Raw genomic sequence first — 24,924 nt, forward strand, 5'->3', positions numbered from 1 at the left:
TTGTGAGTTGTATATTCTATACATTATTGCAACCAGGGCTCTGAATTACATCCATTAAACATCAGGATAGAAAAACGAGTATAGAGTATATAAAGTGTAGAGAAAGTTCAAATGAGAGTTTGGAATTGATATGGAAGTATCGTTTGGGACATATTTGATGTGCTTTTGCGTTATATGACATATATTGCGATATTTTGCGAATATGGCCAACTAGGTAAAAGTAAAAGCTGTGGCGGCAATAATTCAATAGTTTGGTTGCTGAACACTGTGAAATTTGGAGGAATAGTTTCAAAATCAGGCAAATGACAAATGTTATCATATGCATGTGAACAAGGAGCTTGTGTTTTGTATAGAAAAATAAATTTAAAGGGTTAAAAAGGAAATTTCTTGTCTGGTGTACATTTCAACCAACCTTTCTGTGGCAGTTTTGTGGAATTGAATCAGTTGTAGATAGGCAATATAAATGAAAAGTTAGAAGAAACAAAGCCTTTCCTTTTATTATCTGATTCAGCTCTTTTTAATATGACATTTTGTGGAGACGTAAGAGTACTTGCTGGAGGTCCACAGCATTTTTTTGTAAAGGTATCTTTGACCGATAAGGGAATTAAATGAACCCAGCATCTGTAGAAGCAGAATGGTCCGTGAGCTCCATCTCACTACGGTCCGCCCTTGTCGTCCGCGTTATCGTCTTCGAAGTCGGAGAACTCCAAATCATCGGAGTATTCATCCTCTTCGATCTCAGAATCATCGGATTCAAAGTCGTACAGCAGGAAGTGGTGGAGTTGCTCCAGCGGCTCCAGTGGGAGCTCTTGCTCAACCAGTGGGAATGGATTGTCATCCTGGGCCTCTTGCTCTATGGCAGGTGGCTGCCTCTCAGCTTGGTTCAACTCTTCAAGCCGATCGTTGTTGTCATTGTGCGTTCGCACGAAAGCCACCATGCTTCTCGTCACCAAACCATCGCCTCTCGCATTGTTTTGCCGTTCTTGAAACGCCGGCTCGGGAAGGACTAATCGGATGGCAACGTTCATAATAAAGTGGTAGTGAGCACCATCACCCCGAGCCATTTTCAATGTTCATTCTGTTGAAATGGCTGGTGTAACTTTTTTCAAACCCAGTAGAAATGGCATTTTACATTTGAAGGAGGATCGAGCGCATTTGACATTGCATTGCTTTGCTCTATTCCTCTGTTACCATGTTCTTGTAAGACTGGGTTGAGTGGACAGATCCACGTTGTACGTGGGAGTTCAACGCATTATATGTAATGGGACATGAAAGACACCTCAAGATCAAAGTGAAAAATATGACGTCATAGTTAGAGGGATTCCTCAAATCAGTGTAATAGTTTTACTTTCATCACACTTCTACATAGTACTGAATTTAAGAATGAAACCTAAATGTGGTGTTATTGAAACACACGTACCAGTTATTGCTTAACTTTACTGATTTGGACGATGACGAGGTTGATGGCCTGACTTTAGAACTTGATTTTCTGGCAAAAAGGCTCAACAGTTTAGAACATTCCACCCACATAATACTTCTGTTTACAGTGGCTATTGCCAGGACAATAAAAGAACACTCATATCATACCAACATTATTATTTATCAGCTGTTCAACTTTTTTTCATTATTCCGTGTACATTTATTCACACAAAATTGATGCATCCACTTTGATTTACATTTTGCATTCATTGTTTTGTGTATTTTCTGCTGTGGTAACTACAGTATTATGGCAGTCTGCCAGTTCATGTCTTTGCACATTTCTACAAAATAAACGCTCTTGGCATGTGACTGTGTTCCTGCACAAACTTGTATGTTTCTTCATCTTCCTCCCGGATCCTCACAGTTCAAATTTTGCCATTTTCTAAGAGAGACCTCGCTCAGAGTCTTATAAAGCGGTGTCCATGCCATTCCCTTGGTTTTCGCCGTCATCTTTCTCGAATTCAGAATCTTCCAGGTCAGACTCCCCCTGCTCGGACTCCTCCGTTTCGTAGTCGTAAAGCAGGAAGAAGTCATGGGGCTGAGCTAAGGGCTCACTGGGAAGCAGCAGCACCGCAGGTTGAATTGGATCTTCATTCTGAGCATCTTGCTGGAGTGCATCCTCTTGCCCGTCAACTTGATTTGGCTCATTGGGCGTGGTATTGTGCAGCACAACAGGCCCTGCAGTTCTCTCCACGAATCCATCTCCCCTCAGCTCAAAATTCTCCACTGCGTGAAATGGGAAGTTGAGCGGTAGATGGAGATAATCAGCTCCGTAAATAGTGTTGTGATAACCATCTCCGTGGGCCATTTTCTGTGTTGACTCTTTAGTCCACCTTTGGTTGTGTTGTTTGTTATGAAACCGTGAAAATTAGCATGTGTTTTCTTTAAATGTCCAGGGACTTCAAAGGTACGGCGGGATTAAAGCAAAATCTGCTTTCATCATCGCCAATCGCTGGCTGAAGTGCACGGCTGAGCAGACTGGAAAGGAGATCAATGGATGGTGTTTGAGTACTACACCGTTGTGTTGTATTGTCTGAAGTAGAAGTAGGTGCTGAATATAATGGTGGTCGACAACAACAACTTTTCCACAAATAAATAATCCCATCTCTGACTGGGGTTTGATGTCTTTTGCGATTTCATTTGGCATCATACACGTAGTCTTTTTATTTTTTTTCAAGAAGCCAAACCCGGTCAACTTGAGAGAAGCAATGTGAGGTTTTGAAAGAAATGAAGGCTTTGTGCTCGCTGCCTGCACAAGGTTTTGGTCTCTATTGGCGGCTGCCATAATTAAGTGTTTAAAAAAAATACATGATTTATAAAAAACAATACAACCAAGGTGGAGGATGGACATCTATGTCTAAATACCTAAATACCATGAAGTAAATGTGTAAACATTTTCATCAGGTCCAAACTATGACATGGTTTGTTGTCTCAACCTGGAGCCAGTTGGGTGGGAATAAAAATATTGTCCGTATCTCCTGTGTCTTGTGCAGGGATTAATTAGGTGAGAATTGCCTGAGCGTCCAGAGTATCAATGAAACTGGGTTGACCATAAGGAAGACAAAAAAGGGATGACAGAAGTGCAGGAAGGAATGTCCTGGTAAAAGATAGATTCACACCTATAATTACTTAAATGAGTCAGAGATCAAATCTCTTACCTGAATGTCTCAAGCAGTTTCTGCTATTGATGAAATATGTTTCTGGCTCTTTGGGCCTGTTTTCACTTGGCCATTTCATGCGTTTTTTGCTGATCAGATTACGAAAAACACATGAAATGACCACGTGCAAACAGTCCAAATCCGTTTTGACATCCGATCACCAAAACCACCTTGGGAGGTGGTTTTGGTGATCGCGTCGCATAAAAACGCATTCGTCACGGATGTGTGTACAGAATGCGACTTCAGTCCACATTAAGGACCGCCTACTCCACTCACCTCTCCCGTGTACGTACTTGGTCGCCGCCCCAACTTCCGGCGTCGTCATTATAAAGTTACAAACAAGAAGCGAAAACAAATCATTTTTGTTCGACTCGTTTATTAGCATGCTAATAAATTTCATTCCGGATTAGCGTATTTTGTCAGCGGAGCAGCGGTCGCAGTTTCCCACATATGAGATTAAATGTGCGACGTTGCAGCCGAAAATTTGCCAGCCACTGTTGATCCGAAAATAAAGTCGTCACCACTCTGTCCCACCAGTCGTTACTCCTCGTTCGGATCCATACGAGCTGCAGTAGAATTAAAAACCAGTGACTTGATATAGTCCGCAAACAGGAAGTTGATTCTTATTCGCTGTCTTGTAAAACTCGCCGTGGTTTTGCGCTTTACTGCCCCCAGTCGTTAAAAACGGAAATGACGCATGTTGCATTTGCATAGGTTCGGCGGGGGGGGGTGTGTGATGCGATCACAAATGGCACACTCGAGACGCATGTTCATGGCTAAGTGCGAACAGATGCTGCGAGATCCGTTCTCATGATCCAATCCCCCAAAACAGTTACAAGTGACCAAGTGCAAACAGGGCCTTTTAGAGGTTTTTAGCTCGAGAACGAGTCTGATTCCTTCACGTTTGCATATGCAAATGCTAGATAAACAACTTCAACATACTTCAACATTCAAGTTGTTATTATCTTCTGCCTTTATGGATAAATAGAATTACACCTTGGGTCTGTTTACAGCTCTATGGGGAGTACCAAGAGCACCAGGGGGGTTCGGGTCGGCGAGAGGCCAGACGCCTGCTGACAGAGCGACAGATCAAGAAGCATGGCAGCCACCCGCACTGCCACAGCAAGGCGCGGTACGGCCACAGCAGCGGCCATGGCCAGGACGGCTACCACGGTCGCCACCAGCAGCGCAGCTCTCACAACCGGCAACGGGACAGGCGGCAGTCCACGAAGGGGGCCGAGCCGAGCTGCGAGCAGCGCGACGAGGTCGACCTCGTGTCCTCCGTGAAGAAGAAACGCTCGTACTCCAAGTGCAGAGGTAACCCGCAAGAGTTGGAAAGAAAGATGGAGAAATGTGTGTTTTAGTATGATCGTCTGTGATGTCGGGCCTCCGCAGACTGCATCGCGCGAGTCCAGAGGTTCCTCGTGACCAGGCTGGGGGAGGATTGGATCTTCCTGGTGCTATTGGGCATCACGATGGCACTGGTCAGCTGGACCATGGACTATGCCAGCGCAAAGAGCCTGCAAGGTAAGACATCGAGGAGCCACGGGTGCCGATAAAAGAAGTGTCTGCTCTCTTCTTGGCTTCACCCTTCCGACCTCTTTCACATCCTTCTCCTGTCTGCCTCTTCCGTCTGTCAGCCTACAAATGGATTCATTCAGAGCTGAGGGGCAACATCCCCCTGCAGTACCTGGCCTGGGTTTCATATCCACTCATCTTCATACTGTTCTCCTCCCTATTCTGTCACCTGGTTGCTCCCCAAGCTAGCGGTCAGTACTGCCAATCCAGTCCATGCGCTGCCCTGGTTTGCGGCCGTTTGCTTTTTCAATGTCACACAATAATCGAATTAAACGTACATGTCTCCCATTCACCTGGAAAACTGACATGGTACTTAGTATTTATGGTATAGTTTGTTCCTATCACCCCAATCTGCTATCAATCTGTATAATATGTATAATACAATTTAAGCAGAATGTCCACTCGTATATGTTCACACACTTTAATCTGTATATTTGTCTACATATTTTGTATTGTGTCTATATCCATCCATAGAACCCATATATTATATCTAACTGTATAGAGTGTTCATAGCACCAAATCTGTGTCTATGACATATCAACTGTAAATCAGTGTATTCAACTTCTGGTTAGATGCTTAATGGCATTTTGTTGCCTTGTACTTGTACATGGTAATGCCAGTAAAGTTGAGCTGAACAGAACTGAACATCCAAGATTGCAAAACTCCAGAAAAATGTACATACAGTAACATTTGTGTGGTTCGAAACAAGGGCAAATATGCCGCAGCCTTTCCTGAACTTTAGTAAAAAAAAAAAACAAATAAAAACTTTTCAGGCTCTGATTTTTAAATGACTAATGAACATTGGCCTTTCAATCTTCAATGCCTGTTTTTATTTCACACTTGTGAGTATGAGTAGTGAGTACTTGTGTAAATAAGTGCAGAAGAGTCTTATTCTATAATTCATTTGCACAGAATTGTTTTTTGTCTTGCAGTATCCTAGTTATTTTATTAATTAATTTATTTATTTTACACGTCCTCTCTTCATTTAATGTCAGTGGCAGATTTATTTGCCCGCGTGCATCATGACATCACACTGAAAATTGCCGTGCCCCATTCTCTTGTCATGATTTATTTCAGGTGATCACTGGATAAACTGAACATCAGGGAATTAGAACTCTGTCCGTGCTCTATATCTTGATAGCCAGAGTATTTTCACATACCTTTCTGTTGATAGATTAGATTAGATTAGATATTCCTTTATTCATCCCTCAATGGGGAAATTAAAATTGTTAGCTGCAGCAGTACACACCACAAACAACAAACAACATACGTTCACACATACCAGGTATAAAAAGTAAAATAAAATATAAATAGAAAAGAGCTGTACGAAAAAGCAGGAATGGATGTGTTGCTGATTGAAGGAAGGGGATGATATTGCACACGATTAATAAATTGGATTCCTGGGGTGTCTAGAAAAATATTGCACACATATTGCTGTTGGTGGTGTTGTTCTACTAGGAGCAGGCCTGGTTGTAGAGAAAGTAGACAAAGGCCTGTTGCGCAAGGACACTTTAGATCAGAAAGACTGCACACAACAGATAACAGACACTGATAGGACAAATTGTTTTTGCGTAATTGCTTCCTTTAGGGTCATGTCAGGACCCTTCAATAATATCATACTGTTTGCTGCAAATTGGATTTTAATCAAACCCCTTTCCTTTCCCGGCACCTCAGGTTCTGGTATTCCCGAGCTGAAGACCATCCTGAGAGGGGTGGTGCTGAAGGAATACTTAACTCTAAAGGCTTTTATCGCCAAAGTCATTGGCCTGACTCTGGCTCTGGGAAGCGGCATGCCTGTGGGCAAAGAGGTAGGTCCGTCCATACACTTAGCACTCAGCGTCCCTCTGTGCTATCACTGTGCTCTCTCCGTTCAGCTCTTTATTTAATTCACTCACAGGGTCCCTTTGTTCACATTGCCAGCATCTGCGCTGCAGTGCTCAGCCGGTTTATGGCCTTTTTTTCAGGGGTTTACCAGGTAACACGAGACATTAACGCTCACCTGTTGCCATCGGCTTCAAAAGTCACGCCGCCTTAGGTTTTCTACCCCATCCATAGTTTATGAGTTGTGTTAATCTTGTCTTCTTTTTCTTCGGACCAGTAGAATCCATACTGTTACACGGACATCCTGACAGTGGGCTGCGCTGTGGGGGTGGGCTGCTGCTTTGGGACTCCCCTTGGAGGTACACCAACCTTTACTGGAAGGGGGGGTGGGGTAAATGCCTGTATAATACTTGTTTATTAGTGACTTCAGATTCTAATTGTTTTCCTATGCATTCCCCTCTTGCCATCCCGACAGGTGTGCTGTTCAGTATTGAGGTAACGTCAACCTACTTTGCAGTGAGAAACTACTGGAGGGGATACTTTGCAGCGACATTCAGCGCCTTCATATTCCGAGTGCTGTCTGTCGTCAATAAGGACGCAGGTCTGTGGAGCCTCTAAAATCTGTGTTGTGCGCAGGGAAAATAATAATGATAATAATAAACAATAATAATAAAACTTTATTTGTACAGCGCTAAATCACAACCAAAGGAGTCTCAAAGCGCTTTATACAATCAGAGAGAACCAACCGGGCCCCCGCAGCAAGCGAGATGTGACAGTGGCTGGGAAAAACTCCCCTGTGGGAAGAAACCTAGGGCAGAACCAGACTCCAGAGGGCCATCATCTGCCTATGACTAGTTGGGGTGAAATACAAAAATAGAGGAGAGACAGAGAAAGAGAGAAAGGAGGAGAGTGAGCCAGGGTGGCAGACAGGACAGAGTGAAAAACAGATACACCAACCAGGCATTCACAAAATGGATATAGACACAAAGAATAGGAAATAATTCAAGGCTGCTGTCCGCGTAGGCTGTAATTGTCCACGCTTTGGAAGGCATGGCCTAAAATAGAGTATGTTTTTGCACTCGGCCAAACGCACACTAGAGGGAGCCCTTGCCCTAACAAACCATCACCAAGCCACAAGTATTGGATTATTTTACTTTATGATAATGACTTTACCTTATTATACCTTTTCCCATGTAGTCTTATAGTTCCATTCCGTGGATTATGACACTGTAGTATGTAACACAAGTACATTTGTCTGTCTATTCTTATCACAAAGGACATTGATTATGTTCTATTTTCTGTCTTGTCCAAATTTTCCAGTAACCATTACAGCTCTGTTCAGGACAAATTTTCGCTTGGATTTTCCTTTTGACCTACAGGAATTGCCCGCATTTGCCATAATTGGGTGAGTGATCAGGAAAACATATTGCCCAAAAAGTTTTAATACTTTTTCACTGCAATACATTATGTTTTTAATATTGGCTGACTGCACATTTCTTCTTACTATTGTGAAGGCCTTCAACGATTCCGCGACTCAACTTTTCTTCTATTGAGGATTATATTTCCAATGAAATGCAGAGATGGGATTAAAAAAAACTAGCACAAGCAATATCATGATGCAGACATCTACGGCCATATATTTTATTCATGTCTAGATTCAATTTCATCACAGTTAACCACAGCTCCGGTAAAAGTGCATAAACATGAGACAGCAGTGCCAGTGTGACTGTGCGTGTATGTGTGTAGGCATTTCAAAATGATCCCGCCAAAACCTTTTAATGGATAAGTACACAGAAAAATGTTAATAAGTCAAACTTTATGCAAATGTAACATTTGAGACTTGGTAGTTTTTAGTGGAACATTTATCTCAGGGGGGAACACACACAGGTGTCAGCACTGCTATGGAATAGTTGCAGTCTACCTCCATCCCTCCATCCATCCATCCATCCATCCCTCATCCATCCATCCATCCATCCATCCATCCATCCATCAATCGATCCATCCATCCCTCATCCATCCATCCATCCATCCATCCATCAATCGATCCATCCATCCATCCATCCCTCATCCATCCATCCATCCATCCATCCATCCATCCATCCATCCATCCATCAATCGATCCATCCATCCCTCATCCATCCATCCATCCATCCATCCATCCATCCATCAATCGATCCATCCATCCATCCATCCCTCATCCATCCATCCATCCCTCATCCATCCATCCATCCATCCATCAATCGATCCATCCATCCATCCCTCATCCATCTCTCATCCATCCATCCCTCATCCATCCATCAATCCATCCATCATCTGCTATACACACATGTCCCTGTAAGTGTAGATTTTGCTATACAAAGGGATTTAAGACAACCCGTTCTTGGCATACCTGAGGTTACAACAGCATCAGGCTGCGGCGCTCGCAGGACAACATTAATCCACTCTGTGCTTTATTTTAGTGACATTACTTCCCTCAGCAGGATTTTTTTTTTTACTTTGGCTCAAGTCAAAAGTTTTTCTGTGTAGGATTTCCTGCGGGTTCCTGGGCGCGTTCTTCGTCTACCTCAACAGGCAGGTGGTGCTGTTCATGAGAAGACCCAATGCCATGACTCGTTTCCTGACCAAATAGTGAGTCACCATGTTAACGCGATTAATGACATTTTTTTTCCTACTCAGTGGATGATCAAACTAAAACAAACATCATATATGTTTTATCAGTATCAATTATAGGTGTTCTTTTTTTAAAATAATTTTTCATTTAATCAAACAGATTATTGCTATTAATTGCTCAACTAAAGGTCCTTGATTTTATCTCCTCCAGTCGGCTCGTCTTCCCTGCTGTGGTGACGTTGGTCATCGCCACTCTGACCTTCCCACCTGGTTTTGGACAATTCATGGCAGGAGAGGTCAGAGATCACACGTTCCTCTCCTTCTTTCATGTGTCATTTTTGTTTTGAATATGATGCAGAGCTGATGAGCGGATTCGTTCCCTGCCTGGAGTATATCATAAGCAGAACAGCTATTGATCTTTTTCTCTGCTTCAACTTCCTGTGGAGGTCTCATCACAGTCCATTTGATAAATACAGTCCCGCTGCGTTCCCTTTACTGGTGCTGCATCAGAGGGTTGTTGTTGGGGTTTTTTTGTTTTTGTTTTTTTGACATTTTTCAAACTGTGCTGCAGGGAGCAACCAACACGAACACCCTGAGAAAGAGCCGCAGCACACTGTGATCCGGCACACAACAGTGTGCCAGGATCAAGTGCTAAAAAATGAACGGTCAAGATTATATTTTCAATGAATATTTATTATGTGCGGTTTAAAAAAACATATATGTATATTTTAATCTTGGTCTGTCACCTCACTATGGCCTTACAGTTCATGTTTAGATGTGAAGGCAGCCCTCTGGTGCAGCGAACGCACACTCTCCTCCCCTCAGCATTTAGTGCAGAAACATGCTGACGCTGTTTGGACTTGGAACACTGGACAAAAACATTTCCTGCCTGTCCTCAGCCTACCTGTTCCTGAATATGATGAGAAACAGCACTATGCCAAGCCCGATTCTATTCTCTGCCTGAACGAGCGCGGATATTGTAAAAGCTATCAGCTCTAGTACCTTTTCATATCCCTCCCCCGCATCCGCTTTGGTTGCAATTTGTGGTTTTGCAGCCTGAAGTTCTGCTGTTTCGCATCAGGCATTCTCAGCAAGAGCCACATATCTATGCAAATGGATGGCCTTCTAGTTATTGATGCATGAATAAAATGCTGCCAAAAACCTTTCATGATGGTAGCAATATACACTAGCAGTCAAAAGTTTGGACACAGCCTATGAATTGAATGTCTTTTCTTTCATTCTCATGACTACTGACATTGCAGTTTCTCACTGAGGGCATCAAAACTACATATGAACACACATGGAATTATGTCGCAAACAATAAAAGTGTAAAATAACTTCAAAATAGCCCCCTTTCATGAAAAGCATATTTAGAGTTGTTTAACATGTTTTTCTTTGCTGTTTAATTACATATATCCTGCCCATATAGTTGATGTCTTCAGTATCTATCTGCAGTGTAGGAAGTTGTGAAGATATAAAAAAAAAAATAAAAAAAAACAATTGCATGAGAAGGCGTGTCCAAACTTTTGACTGGTAGCGATATACAGGGTGTCCCAAAAAAATGTATACACACTTTAAATAATTGTAAACTAGGTGTTTATCATAATTTGTTTTATTTTCAACATGTAAAAGAATTGACAAACACCATTCTATTGTTTTGTCACCGCCTGTTCTCAAACTGTTGTCCGTTCTGGTCCAGACACTGCTGACAAAGCGAAGCGATGGAATAGCACACATCATGAAACAATTCCCTTGGTATTTGCGTGCATTCACGTTCAATGGTTGCTCTCAGTGCAATGACTGTTGCAGGTCTCATTGCGTAGACTTTGTCTTTTAGGTATCCCCACAAAAAGAAGTCCAGTGGTGTGAGGTCTGGTGAACGTGGAGGGTATTCAACAAAACCCCTCCGTCCAATCAACCTGTTTGGCAAGATCCTATCAATGAAGGCTCTAACATTGCGATGGTAGTGTGGGGGTGCCCCATCTTGCTGAAAATAAAACTCCTCTTCTTCAAAGTCTTCTCTAATGCTTGGCATGACCGACTGTTGCAGCAAGTTCGAGTCAACAGGACCAGTCACAGTAGCGTCAAAAAAGAACGGTCCAATTAATCCTCTGGATTATAAACCGCACCACACTGTAATTCCTTCATGTGGTCCTGTCGGCAGTGTCTGGACCAGAACGGACAACAGTTTGAGAACAGGCGGGGACAAAACAATAGAATGATGTTTGTCAATTATTTTACAGGTTGAAAATGAAACAAATTATAATAAACACCTAGTTTACAATTATTTAAAGTGTGTATACATTTTTTCGGGACACCCTGTACATTCATAACTTTCAACAGTGGCGAGAGTGATTTGGCATTGAAAGACCTGTTTGTTGTGTTGCTTTTCGGCAAAACCGTATCAATGCCCAGTCGTGTGCTAACTCTCAGAATAGAGCCGCTAGTGGGAACAAGGTTTGTGTGTCTTCCTGTCGACAGTGAAAGTGTGAACCCCCTACCCGCACATGGCAGCCAGCCTCACATTAACATGTTTTTTTTTGTTTTGCTCGCCCTTAATGTGAAAACGCATGGCACCTCTTCGACACACGAGACGGGATAAATTTATCCTCATCTCCTTCCTGCTCGGAAGCAGAACGTGTGGTCGTCAGACTCCAGGGCTACGGAATCCCTTCACTCCGGCGCGATGGAACAATGCTGAGTGGCTAAAGCGAGGAGAGATTAAATGTTTCAAGGGTTGTGACCCAGACATGAACCCACCACTTTATTAAGAAAAAAAGGAAAGCCTATTATCGCGTCCCGTTCAGCGGAGGCAGACTGGGAGGATCCTCGGAGCGTGCGGCAAATGGCAAATTTCAGCGCTCAAGGAGGGAAAGAGCACGGAAGTAGAAAAAGCAAAGTGACGTTCAACGCTGCTGCCACCACCCACCACTCCCCCGGGGCGCCGTTATGCAGATGCGGCGGGCGTCGTGATTTGTGCCTCCGAGCCAAAATAATTTCGGGGGGCATTTATGCAGATGTGGAGCAAAATGGCTGAAGTGACTTAGTCATTTGTGAGTCATCCAAAGGAGAAAAAATGAGTCATTGGACGCAGCCACCCGTCCGCGTCTGCTTCCAGCTTTCTGGATGACTTCCTGCCTCTTTATCCCACTCGACTCGCATCCTCTCTCTGCTTATTCTTTCTTCTTCACTTTCCACTTGCTCTCATTTTTCCCCCTTAAATATGTGTTTTTCACCCTGTTTTCTTTCTACTAAAGCAATTTTTTTAAATTACTTTTCTTCTTCTGAACTTAGATAGATTAATAGATCAATGCACTTTATTGATCCCGAATTGGGAAACTACACTGTTGCAGCGCTAAAAAAAAATTAAAAAAAATACAGTAGTTACAAAAACACTCAAATCAATCTATGTACAAAAAACAACCAAAGCAGATGTGCAAAAGACAGTCGGGTTGTGCAAAGGCAGGGATAAGCAAGGTTTTCTAAACCATGAGTACATTACGTGCCATTGAGTGCAGGAGAGATGTCTAGAATGCTGTGTGTCACCCAGCGGGGGAGACTTCTAGAGGGTGAAGGCTCTCAGCAGGAAGGACTTCCTGAAGCTTTCCTTCAGAGACGCAGCTGTCTCAGTCTCTTACCATACCATACCATACCACTTTATTTATATACGTGGTGTAAAAAAGGAACAGTCACTCATGCTTTGTATGAAAAGCCAAATAAAAAAGTGTGTCTTTGGGTGTGGTTTGAACACCTGCCGGGTGGGGGCTTGCCTAACATGCAGAGGCAGCTTGCTCCACAGCTTGGGGGCTGCAACTGCGAAAGCCCGGTCTCCCCTGAGCTTCATCCTGGACTTAGGAACAACCAGGAGAAGTTGATGAGAGGAGCTAAGTGACCTTGAAGGAGCATAGGCTTCCGCTGTCTGTCCAGTGTGTGGTGGTGGAGAGGGCGCCTGTCTGCAGCCAATGACAGAGCCTGCCTCCTTCATCAGTTTGCTAACTTCCTCTCACTCTCTCTTTTCTCTCCTCCCCTCCCTTTGCTCTCCTCTTTCAAACACTGTTGGCTTCACCTTTTCCCCTATCAACTCTTCCTCTCTCCGCCCGTCACCCTTGGCTTGTCCTCGCCTCCCGCTGCAGCTCATGCCCAGGGAGTGCATCAACTCCCTGTTTGACAACTACACCTGGACGAAGATTTCAGGATCTCCTCCCCCCGCCGGCCTGGGCCGCTCCGCCGCCTGGCTGCATCCTGACGTCAGCGTCTTCCTCATCCTGCTGCTCTTCTTCGTCATGAAGGTGTGCGCCACGTGGCGGCTGACACGCACAGGCGTGATTTTGGTTTGCGATGTGTGCGTACACATGTGTAGATGACTCCATCTGGCATTAGCGTCTTCGTCATCCCTCTCGTCATCATTACGGATATTTGTAGCAGGTCGCTCATGTTGTGCGTTGGTGTGAGTGTGTGTGTGTGTGTGTGTGTGCGCTCGTGCGTGTGTGTGTCCTCGTTTTCTTCCCATTCAAGGTCAACAGCAGTGGCAGGCTGCCAGTGCCTCCAGTATTTTTACGTTTTCCCTGAAAGCAGCTGTGTACACACACCCTGAATACACACACACCCTCCAGAATTACAGCTACTTCTGATTCTGTTTATATTACCATCAACATCAACAGGAAGTCCTGTGTAACTGGGTTTTTAACCAAAAATCTGCAGAAACTTAATGCAAGATTTTATTCTCCTAATGTACTGACACTAATATGCTAACACCTAAAAATAATCCCAAATGTGCTGAATTTTTTTTTTTTAGCAACTGCAAGACTCCTCACCCCCAACACAAACCAAACCTCATCTTCATGGCGTGAGAATATATTTTTTTACGTTTTCCCTCATCCCGCAGCCGCTCTTAATTTAGATGCAGTCTGAGCGCAGCATTGTGGTTCACATCTCTCATGACACAGACAAAAGCCTCATATCTAAATACTCCGAGTGCCGTCCCCGCCTACAGTCTGCTGGCTTCCGCAGCAAGTGGCTCCCAGCTGTCGCCGCCTCCTGTCTGCTGTAAGTCTGCAGCCTCTCAGGAGCTCCGGCAGGGAACGTGGAGAAACTGGGAAAACAGATTTATTTTCTCGCCCAATATGAAAAACAAAAAACAAAAATTGTGCGGTTGGCAGCGACGGTCAGTGTGCAGTGCTGGTTTTCTTAATGCCAGAGCTTCATTATCATGGTTCCTTATCACGTCCAACAGGCACTGATATTCTGGGTCTGTCAAGTTGTGGCGCAGTTGAACTGAGACGATGACAGACGTCTAATTAATTCAAATACATACCGTGCAAGTGAAACATAATAAGTGAAAAAATTTGAATCAGTGTCATATTTTTTTCTGTACTCTTTATTGATGTCACTTCCCCTTCAACCTCCTCAAAGACATTTGCATTTCGGGCCTTGACCTCAGTTTCTTTCACAGTATTGCCCAAAGACAAATTAGACATAAATAATCCAATTGGCAAAATATTAAACTCTGTCACTCATCATCTTCTGCAGCAATGGTTTAGTCATGGTGGTTGTTTTTCTGAGTGGAGCGGCTCCTTGCTGTCAAAACTTTATTCAACCAACAGTGAGACCTCCTGCTGATACAGTGCACTCACACACCAATGCAGGCACGCACACGTACGCAGTTTTCCATACTTTTCTGTCACTCTCTGCTGCTCTCAGTTTTTCTGACGTGCACTGACGTCTGTCTCTCTCTTCCACGTGCGTTGCCTCAGCAGGACAGTCGGCTTTAAAACGACAGCATTTCTCCCATTGCCACCTTTAAGCTGAGTGTGCGAGAAACCTTTTAACCTTTGTCTCAGAAATCGGAGAGACAAAACCAAACACTTTCAAGTGGATATATATTTATCAGTTTTGTTATATTTGATTATTTAGTTTTGTTTGGCTTGATTAGTATACCTTTAGTTTTGAACATACTATTTAACATTGTTGGAGTTAATATGAATGCTTATTAATTATTTTATTTTTAAGGTATTTTATAGCTCTGGAACACTAGATGATCTACAGTAGTATATATATGGGTCTGCTAAGCATAGGGGGCAGCACTGGGAAGGTTTTTTTTTTTTTTTTTTTTTTTTTTACCAGGGCAAGATAGGCGGCAGCAGCCATTGTTTTGTTTGTTTTCTTCAAATGGAAGAATAAGTCAACAAAAAACTTAAATTCTTCCCCTGGACGATGGACTCGTGTTTGGTTTCCCGTCGTATTTATGCGTGAATTCACTCCCTCGGTGCCTTAGTGGCCATTTGATTTGATTTGGATTTGTTTGATTTTGTTTGTTCAGTTTGGATATTGTGGACAGAAGCAAAGAAAAGGACAAATGGACACTACATGCACCTTCAAATATCAGTTCAATATCAGATGTTTTTTGTTATTGTGGCCCATTGTCACCAACAGGCTGATGCTGCTGTCATTGTCTATCACAATCTAAAGGTCAAACATCATATTGGAAACTATAGTAATCGTTATTTTCTCCCATCTTTCTCATACCTCTCTTCTGCCCTGACCGGTTTGAAGATAGCCACATAGACTTAGACATAAACTCACATCCTGACAATGTTCTTTTATACCTACAATACATTTTTTTTTTCTGTATAGATAAGATAGATGAGATGCTAATTCTACAGTCTGTCTTCTCTCAACTGTGTTCCATAATTCATCACAGAACATTTTCCTCTCTTTACATCCTCTCCTCATCCCCATTTGTCTCTGCTTATCACCGACACCATCTCCATCCCAGACTTCTGCTCCACTTTCTCAGGATTTGGGGCACTGATTTTGTAACAGTGATTTGTTTGTGTGTGTGTGTGTGTGTGTGTGTGTGTGTGTGTGTGTGTGTGTGTGTGTGTGTGCGTGTGTGCGTGCTTGTTGTGTGCTCTATCGTGATTGCGTTTGACTGTCAGGATTAAAAGAGAGAGAGAGATGAAGAAGACGTTGAGCGCTGTCCTCACAGGGAACCAGGATAGCGGCACCCACGCTGCGAGAGACGGGCTAATGAGTTTTTATCTCGTGGCACAGTAATTAAGTTCTCTAAGAGCGCCGACAAACGACGTGTAGAATAGTAATCTGGACTGTTGAAATGATAATGCGGCCAGTTTTCTCGGCAGCCTTGGGAAGGCATGGTGGGCCCGACGGGACGTTGTTGGCTCTCACAAACAGACACACTTGCGCACGCATTTAAACTGAAAAGCCAGCGCTCACTAAAGGTAATTATTAGCTCTGATGGCTTCTCTGCAGCCAGGAACAAAGCGTTCCATTTTGCAAGCTATTTTGAAGACGCACTCTGATGAGTGCCGAGATTGTTTGGAGACAGGCGGCGGAGTGAGGTGACATTTAAAAACGGAAGTTTATCTTTAATTTAGTGCCACGGGTTGATCTTTCCAAACACTTAAATCCCGCACAACTCCAGCACTCCAGAAGCAGCTGCTGATTAAGAGCCTTGAAGCGCACCCGAGGGTGACTGGAGTCTCCTCCTCCTCCTCCCGTCGCAAATATTACCGTCAGCATCAACAGAAAATCCCGTGTAGGTGCCCTTTTTTAAACCAAAAACCAACAGTGAGAAAGTTCCAGTGAAATTGTTGGTTAGATTCTCTTAAAATTTGCTTAAAAGGAATATAATTTCCCCAATCTCCTGACTCTCCACGCACACCAGCCGCACAGAAGCAGCTGTTGATTAAGAGCCTTGCTGAAGCACAACCAAGGGTGATTTGAGTCCCATCCTCCCGCCACACACACACACACGCGCGCACACACACACACACACACACACACACACACACACACACACACACACAAAAACAAAAACACCATCAACTTTATCATTATAGGCTTATTAAAATGCACCATCTGTCCCTCTTAAGTTGTTTTTCTAACTAGCATAACTAACTAACATTTAGTTTTATCCCCCTTCTCAGACGTGTCTAACGAGCTGCTCTGGTTGTCTTGCAGTTCTGGATGTCTGCGGTGGCCACCACCATGCCAATTCCATCTGGCGCCTTTATGCCAGTGTTCATACTGGGTAAGAGTCACGTTTCTCTGTTTTTTTTGTTCGGTAATTTTGGAGCATGACCTTTACCAGTGTTTAGATTTAAAATATTCATCATTTACCAGGTTTTGTTGTCATCTTAATTTAATCCAAATTGGCATTTGTGTGGGTGTGTTTTCGTGTCTGTGTGCAGGCTTTTTTAAATGTTTAGATGACTTACCAGGCAGTGCGGTAATGCTTTTTCTTTTCATTGTAAGGGTTTTTATCTCAAGAAATTCATTTTCTTTCATATGTACTATGCTATTTACTCAGCCACATTTTTACCTTGGTACACTTACTGAATGATTTTCCACAGTCTTGACTCATCAAGAATGGCACATCAAGGTTATGTCTACTTCAACAACTCTCCATTTTTACATTTGACAGATTGTGTTAATGCAAGAAGCGCCTTTTCACTCGCATGGAAGTGAAAAATAACACAGCCTCCTATCAATCATTATTATGTTTGCTTTGGACTCAGTAAACATCCAGTAGATTAATTTATTCAGAAGGCTGCCGGTTTAATTCAGTTTGAGGCAACACTGTCTCGTTTGGATGATTGAGCTGGATTATTTTCGATATGAGATGATTGAAGAGACAGAGGGAGAGACATCGACCGGCCACTGCACACACATTGATTTTGTCTTTAAAAATACGGTCAATATGCTCTCAAGACAACACACGGTAGACACAATCAGCTCTGACAGGCATTTGCAGCTATGCCTCTGTTGTTTGTTCTGGCTCCTTCATGTATAATGCCATCATGCAGCTGTGAAATTGAACATTGACTGCGTCACTCCGCAATCTGCCCATGCAATCTAGACCGCTGCAAAGTCACCTGATTGTAAAGCCGTTAAGGAATTTTTCAAATCGATGGCCGGTGTTGTGCAATAATGAATGGATTTCAGCTGCTGCCTGCACTCTTGATCGGAAAACCTTGTGTTTGGAACAGAACTCGGTCTGGATCGAGGAAAAGGTTGAAGCACTGGGTTTTTTGCAGCTGATATTAGAATGTTAGTTTGAGAATAAATGTAAAACAAAAAGTTCTTAGTTATTTGAAAAAGGCTTTTGTCAGGGTTATATTAAAGTGCCTTAAACTGCATCAAGTGTCCTTTCAAAACAAATTCTCTGCAGAAAGTTGATGAAGAAATCAAACTAAATGTAGCGACAGCTGCTGCTCTCGGCCTAATCCTGTTTTTACTGATTTTGTTGATGAGTGTCTCCACCATCTGCTGCCACTAGAAACACTGACGGTGTTATATGTGTTTGGTCACAAACACTGAAATGCAATTTAAAGAACAAAATGGACCAGGAAGGGACGATTATTTTTTTTATCTACTTTTCAAAAACTTTCTGACTTGGTCTCAGAATTAGTTTTATTGTTGCCGCATTATCCAGACACAGTGAATTTGACTCAGATTTAATTTGGTCAATCTTCACAACTTTGGCTGTAAAAAAACAAAAAACAAGTTGAGTTGTCACTGATGACTTTAGAATCAAATTCACGCTGGTCGTCAGCTTCGGTCAAATTCTAAACCCACCTTCCCAGACGTCCTTCTGCAGTGTCTCCTCCTCACTCTCATCATAAGTCGCCAGAACAGCCACGAAGCAACAATGACCCCGACGCACCAACGGCGATAGTCAAGTTCTAATCCAGGGGTGGGCAAACTTTTTGAGTAGTGGGCCACACTGGGTTCTGGCCGGAGCAGGAGCAGATAGATGGAGTGCTTTGGTGACCTAACTCATAGGAGGAAAAAATACATCATGGTATTAATAGAAAACACGTTACAACAAAACACCGATCTCTGTCTTTGGTATTTAGCTATTTTTGAAACTGAAGAATTAAAAAAAAGATGAAATACAGCTATTTTATTACTTGCTTAGTATTAATATAAGTTCTTCAAGTTTGGAGGGCCGGATTAAAAAGTTTAACGGGCGGCATATGGCCCCCGGGCCGTAGTTTGCCCACGCCTGGTCTAACCTGTTTTCAGGTTTTCAGGAAATCGACGGAGACTCCCCGCTCTGAAAGTGTCCTCTTCCGTTGCAGGAGCCGCGTTTGGCAGGATGGTGGGCGAGATCATGGCCACCCTGTTCCCTCACGGCATCGTGTTCGACGGCATCCTGTACCGCATCATCCCCGGAGGGTACGCAGTCATCGGTCAGTCTCCTTCTCCATCGCCTCCGTTATTCACACTGACTGGGTTTTTCTGTTAAATCAGCCAACGAGCGATAGCTACCGTCCTCCTCCTCCTCTTTGTCTTTACCTTGTCCTATGTGACAGCTGACCCTCCCCACTCCCCACCCCCCTTGCTGTGCCGTGTGCCCTCGACAAGTCACTGCCGCTCAAAATCCCCCCCCACCCCCCCACACACACACACACCAGTCACTTCCCGTCTCTCCCAACTCTGTCTGCAAACTCCCTGTCAAACTCTCCGCTGCCGTTTGCTGTCAGGCTGTCCACCCCCCCCCCCCCCCCCCCATCCCCCCTCCTTAATCTTCCCTCGGCCTCCACTTTGTTACCCACGACCCCCCTCCCCTCCCCCCGATACATCAGAGCGTGTGGCCATTTTGCCTTGACAGTGAAATGTCACAGCGGGTTGCCGTCGCTGTCCTCACCTCGGCCGCTGACCCAGAAACGTGGCCTTCCTTCCTTCCTTCCTTCCTTCCTTCCTTCCTTCCCGCTCTTCCCATCCATCCATCCCTGTACCTTCGCTTCCTGCTCCGACCTCTGCGTTATACACCCCCCCCCCCCCCACAGCCACACCCCGCGCTGCGTTTCTTTCCTTTGCCACTCAGCGTTTTCATCCTCTCTGTCTCCGTTACCCCTCGTTCTTTATCTCTGTCTCCGGCCGATGTTTTCTAAAAATAACGTCTGCCTCCAGCCTCTCAATGAACTCCCCAGATACGAGAGCCTTTTATTTCCTTCACTGGCTCCGCGTCTCAGAAAAAAATATTTATTCAGACACACACTCCTGGCGGTCTGGGCACGGGTTCCTCTCCCAGATGTGGCAGCTAAAAGAACAAACATCTGTAAACAGAGGTTTAGGTTTGCAGTTTTCTGTTTCTATTTTTTGATTAATCATTTGAGCCTGTGAGACTGGATTAAATGCTGAAAATCTATAAATATCTTCATGATGGGACTATTAAACTTTTGTTTTTTTTATTTTGAGGACACATGCATCCTATCTGATCCCTGTCAGACCCTCTAGATGCGTTTTCCATCCTTGGGTTATGACTTCTCCCCCCCTCATGTCCTTCCATCCTGTTTCCTCCCATGTGGTCCATCCTTTCACCTCACCGCTGCCCACTCCCCATCCCACATCATCCTGTTCCACATCTCTGATAGGAGCGGCGGCATTGACCGGGGCTGTGACTCACACGGTGTCCACGGCGGTTATCTGCTTCGAGCTGACAGGCCAGATCTCCCACATCCTGCCCATGATGGTGGCAGTAATCCTGGCCAACATGGTGGCCCAGGGCCTGCAGCCCTCACTGTATGACTCCATCATCCAGGTCAAGAAGCTGCCGTACCTACCCGAACTCGGCTTTGGACACATGAGGTTTGTAGCAATACTTTTTTGTTTTTTTAGTGTTTTATTAATGAAGTTCCGCTAGAACTAATTGAGGCTATTAGGTAGCATGGTTAAACGGCTCTTTTTTAAAGAAAATTATAAAAATATTTTTTCAGCCTGCAAGCTTTCTGTGGGCAAACCCAACGTTTTTCACACTCTTTGTGCCTTTGTGCGAAAGAGGATTAGGGCCACAACAAGAGAAAAAAATATTATAGAAAGGAGATTTTTACTTAAGTGTTTTTATTTTGAGTTTTAAGTTGAAATTTCGTGAGTAAAGTCAAAATGAGAATAAAGTTGACGTTGAAGAAGGACGAATTTTCCTGAACAGTAGTAGAAATTTAATGAGTAAAGTCGATGTAAGGAAAGTGGAAATTGGCAAATAGATGGATGGATGGTGGATTAACCCAGTTACCAGTAAAGTAAACGGCCGAAAATGGAAGTACTCCCCTCGACTTTATTCTCGACATTTTGACTTACTTCTTTGTTGACATTAATGAAATAAAAATGTTGATTTTATTCACAAAATATATTATTTTTTACGTCAACTTTATATTCGAAATTTTGACTTTAATCTCAAAATTTCAACTTTAATCTCGAATTGGAAACTTTAAAAAAAAAAAAAATTCTATCTTAATTTTTTTCTCTTCTTTTGGCCCTAATCCTCTTCCATACCTTTGCGTGTGTTTCTGTCCCACAGCCAGTACAACATTGTAGTTGAGGACATCATGGTGAGAGAGGTGAAGTTCGTATCGTCCCAGTCTACGTACCGAGAAGTGAAACTCCTGCTGGACACTTCTTCACTCAAGTCCATCCCACTGGTCGACTCCAAAGGTGACGCAGCTTCCACCTGAACTTCAAAGAAAGTAGAGAGAACAAATAATTGCACTGTGGTAGTCTTGACTGTCCATAATTGTTATTGATTATTTATTCTTATTGATTTTTTTAAGATGCAAGATAATCATGAGCACAGTGGTTAGGTTTTTTTTGTGTTTTTTTTTGTCCTTTTTTTCTTCTAGATTCTATGATCCTACTGGGCAGCATCGACAGGTCGGAGCTTCTGGCTCTCTGTGATTGGTGGTTGTCGCCAGAGAGGAGGCTCCTGATGCAGGTAAGAGTTCAAAATTGAAAAGGTGTTAAGTTGTGCAGTTCTGCCTTGGCTGATTCTGAGGAGATTCACTGATCTGTGTTGAGAACAGCTTTTAATTAATTCAAGTTTTGATCCGGTGACGCGTCTTCCTGCGTATTGATTTGCTCTCCTGCGTCTGGATTCAGGGTCAGAGTCTACAAGAGGAGAATCAGCCTCAGAAACACAGCTGGGAGTGCTTGGTCGAGGAGGAAGAGGAGGAAGAGGAGGAAGAGGAGGAGGAGAAAGAGGAGCAGGTGGAAGACGAGGCAGGACAAAAGGTGATACCCATTGGTTGAATCTATTTTAATACCACCATTAAATTTTTTTTCTATTCCTGTTTTTTGTGTCCTTTCCCATCTGTCCAGAGAGTCGCTTAGTCTTTCCATTTTACAAATGCTGTAACATGTGCGTGTGGTCCACAGGGCAGCCCGGCGCAGGAGGAGAGAAATGGACCGGTGCCTCCCTCAAAGCCTCGGGAGCCTTCCCTGAACCACACCGCTCCCGGTGAGCATCCCGGTCGTCGGTTTGATCTCGTTCGTCATCTGTGCCAACAGCTGCCTGTGGGAGCGTGGATAAACTAAATTAGCATCGTCTTAATTGAATGTTACAAAAGCACGGTGACTTCCTGCCAATCAGCGAAGCCTAAAGTACTTCTAAACTCCGACTTTTAAGATGAGCATTGAAATTCCATGAACATCTCTTCTTATCTCAGTTACACTGGTGGAGAGTAGTGATGGGGGATAACAATACGAGAATTGATATTTTTGGGGTCGATATTGCGATATCGATATCGATGTCCATCCACTTTTTGGTTTGTAATTTTTTCAATAAATGAAAAGTTAAAGATCACAAGACACACGTGGCCGTTAACATATGTATTAAAGAAAAAAAAGAAAAACAGTTTTCAAGTTTTCAAACAAAATGTTCAAGTGACATAAAGTTTAAATATAAAATGTAAATGTAAAGTTTGTAAGCTTTACCAACGTTACAAACTTCGTGCTGTTGGGCGCGTGGTCCTCAAGTGTGCAAAAAGGTTGCTGCTGTCGCTCCTTTCTTGTTGCATAAATCACACCGTTTTTATCAACTGGCGGAAAGTATGACCAAACAAAGACTCTTTCTTTTCAAATATAAATATATATATCGATATTTTCTTAAAATTATAAAAAATATCATCACTGGTGGAGAGGTTGGAAACCTTCTGGTTTGTCACAACAAAATTGATTCTCTCACTTTTGGTCACTGGGGGATTCAACAGGCTTTATATTTACTTTGTCTCCACCATTTTTCTAAAGGGGAAAAAAAAAATTGTTAGATGTGACTAAGCATTTGGTCACGGCTCATATCGCCTGTGAAACTGAACACATCCTCAGATGTACGAAGCACATCCGCGCCCCTGAGGACAGTAACATGTCTGGCTGCTCCCGACACGAGACGGAGGTGAAGAAATCACAGGAATTAATCAGACTAAATGAAGAGCCGTGGTGTGTTTCAAGACCTCCTCTGAAGCTCATCTAAATGCGACGACATGCCTGATCACTTGCACGCCTGTGTCGATTGTCTCTTCAAGGCCTCGTGTGAGCTTCAAACAAGAGGCCACTGTGAAACTTTTGTATTCTTGACGCGAGATTCAGTCACGATTCCGGACCGCACAATTGACACTCGCCCCAGTAGTATTCAGCCTGAGGGTCTTGCTTCCAGGCGCTGAAGGATATTGAGGAACCTCTCAGGATAAAATTAGACTGCAATTCGAAACAAACCCGAGCGAGACAGCAGCCCTCATGAAAACACCAGTACCTGGAGGACACACCTGTCTGTTTTAATGATATATAATTACAAAAAAAAAAATCATATCTGATGTGTTTTTTCCCCATAAAGTAATACTTAGCCTTTATATAAATAAGAAGTGGTGATAGATAGCACTGCCTATCTCCAGCAGCCCAGAGCATACATCTTCTACGGGTTTTGTGATTTTAAATCACAGCTGGTGTAAGAGAGGTGTGATATTGAGTTGGTCATCAGATAACAGGGATTAATGTGTGGGTGAGATTTCCCACTGCAGGTCATTCCGCCAGCCAGCCTCATTGCAATTTGTCATTCGGTAGATGACGCTAATGTGATTAATGCTGTACAATGTTACAATAATAGATTGTTGTTTCTTACTTACACAGTATTTTTACATCTGTACATGCAATTAAATCTCACACACTGGACCTTTCGCAGAAAAAGATATAGGGTTCAACAAAAAACAAACAGGTGTGCGTTCATTAGGGTTGTTTTAATGGCTGTATTGCAGGGGGTTTGTTCTCTGTGCAAACAAATGAGGTGAGGTTTAGCGATACATTGATTTCTCTGTTTACCACATTAACTTGTTGGTTGCAGAATCTCAACAGATGTCAATAGATTTGAGCTAATGACTCTAAAACCCCACTGCAGAACAGGAAGGCTTGACCAGATGGAGACTGCTTATGTGTGTTGGTGTGTGCGTGCCCCTCAGTGGCCGATCACACACAACAACCTATCCTTTCCCGGTGAATGGTATCCAGGCAACAACAATAAGGAGTTGCTCCGGGTTGTCGCAGTCTCTTCATGCCTTTTTTTTCCCATCGTCTCTTGGTCAAACCCGCCGGGGGGCTTCAAATCTTTCCAAAAGCTCCATTCTGTATAATTTATTGACCTTTGCTACACCTCCCCTGCCACCTTGTCCCTCTCTCAGAAAAGGCTCCTCTACAGTCCGTGAGGAAAACGCTGCGGAGTCTCTTCACCTCGACGAACAGGCAGGCTGAGGGACATGTACAGGTGTGTGTGTGTCTGCGTGTCTGTGTCTGTGTTTAAGCACTTATGTGGCCATTTTCCTGCAAAAAAAAGAAAAAAAAGAGTGCAAAATTGCATTAATGTCTTGTTGGAAATTGTGATTTTTTTTTTCCCCACTTTTTTCTATTGAAAAATAATATAAAATACTTCCAGTCGCAGAATTGCAAGTCACATTTTTTCTTAAATATATACATATAAAAACTTAAAATA

The 24,924-nt window shown here is 43.3% G+C and overlaps 1 protein-coding gene across 1 annotated transcript in view; it reads left to right on the forward strand.

Moving 5' to 3' along the window:
* clcn1a (chloride channel, voltage-sensitive 1a) overlaps positions 1 to 24,924 on the forward strand; it is a 40,560-nt gene that overhangs the window by 5,948 nt on the left and 9,688 nt on the right. Inside the window, exons 2-20 of the mRNA XM_076011535.1 lie at positions 4,151 to 4,454; positions 4,533 to 4,664; positions 4,778 to 4,906; positions 6,390 to 6,523; positions 6,613 to 6,690; positions 6,817 to 6,895; positions 7,012 to 7,137; positions 7,857 to 7,941; positions 9,063 to 9,164; positions 9,358 to 9,442; positions 13,280 to 13,435; positions 17,130 to 17,199; positions 19,253 to 19,363; positions 20,552 to 20,765; positions 21,475 to 21,608; positions 21,794 to 21,885; positions 22,050 to 22,181; positions 22,326 to 22,407; positions 24,617 to 24,699. Coding sequence (XP_075867650.1) covers positions 4,151 to 4,454; positions 4,533 to 4,664; positions 4,778 to 4,906; positions 6,390 to 6,523; positions 6,613 to 6,690; positions 6,817 to 6,895; positions 7,012 to 7,137; positions 7,857 to 7,941; positions 9,063 to 9,164; positions 9,358 to 9,442; positions 13,280 to 13,435; positions 17,130 to 17,199; positions 19,253 to 19,363; positions 20,552 to 20,765; positions 21,475 to 21,608; positions 21,794 to 21,885; positions 22,050 to 22,181; positions 22,326 to 22,407; positions 24,617 to 24,699 — 2,328 coding nt within the window. The remainder of the gene's footprint in view (positions 1 to 4,150; positions 4,455 to 4,532; positions 4,665 to 4,777; positions 4,907 to 6,389; positions 6,524 to 6,612; positions 6,691 to 6,816; positions 6,896 to 7,011; positions 7,138 to 7,856; positions 7,942 to 9,062; positions 9,165 to 9,357; positions 9,443 to 13,279; positions 13,436 to 17,129; positions 17,200 to 19,252; positions 19,364 to 20,551; positions 20,766 to 21,474; positions 21,609 to 21,793; positions 21,886 to 22,049; positions 22,182 to 22,325; positions 22,408 to 24,616; positions 24,700 to 24,924) is intronic.

Source organism: Nelusetta ayraudi, unplaced genomic scaffold, assembly GCF_046127955.1.
Source record: "Nelusetta ayraudi isolate G7.1 ecotype Tasmania unplaced genomic scaffold, CSIRO-AGI_Nayr_v1 ptg000135l, whole genome shotgun sequence".
Taxonomy (NCBI): Eukaryota; Metazoa; Chordata; class Actinopteri; order Tetraodontiformes; family Monacanthidae; genus Nelusetta; species Nelusetta ayraudi.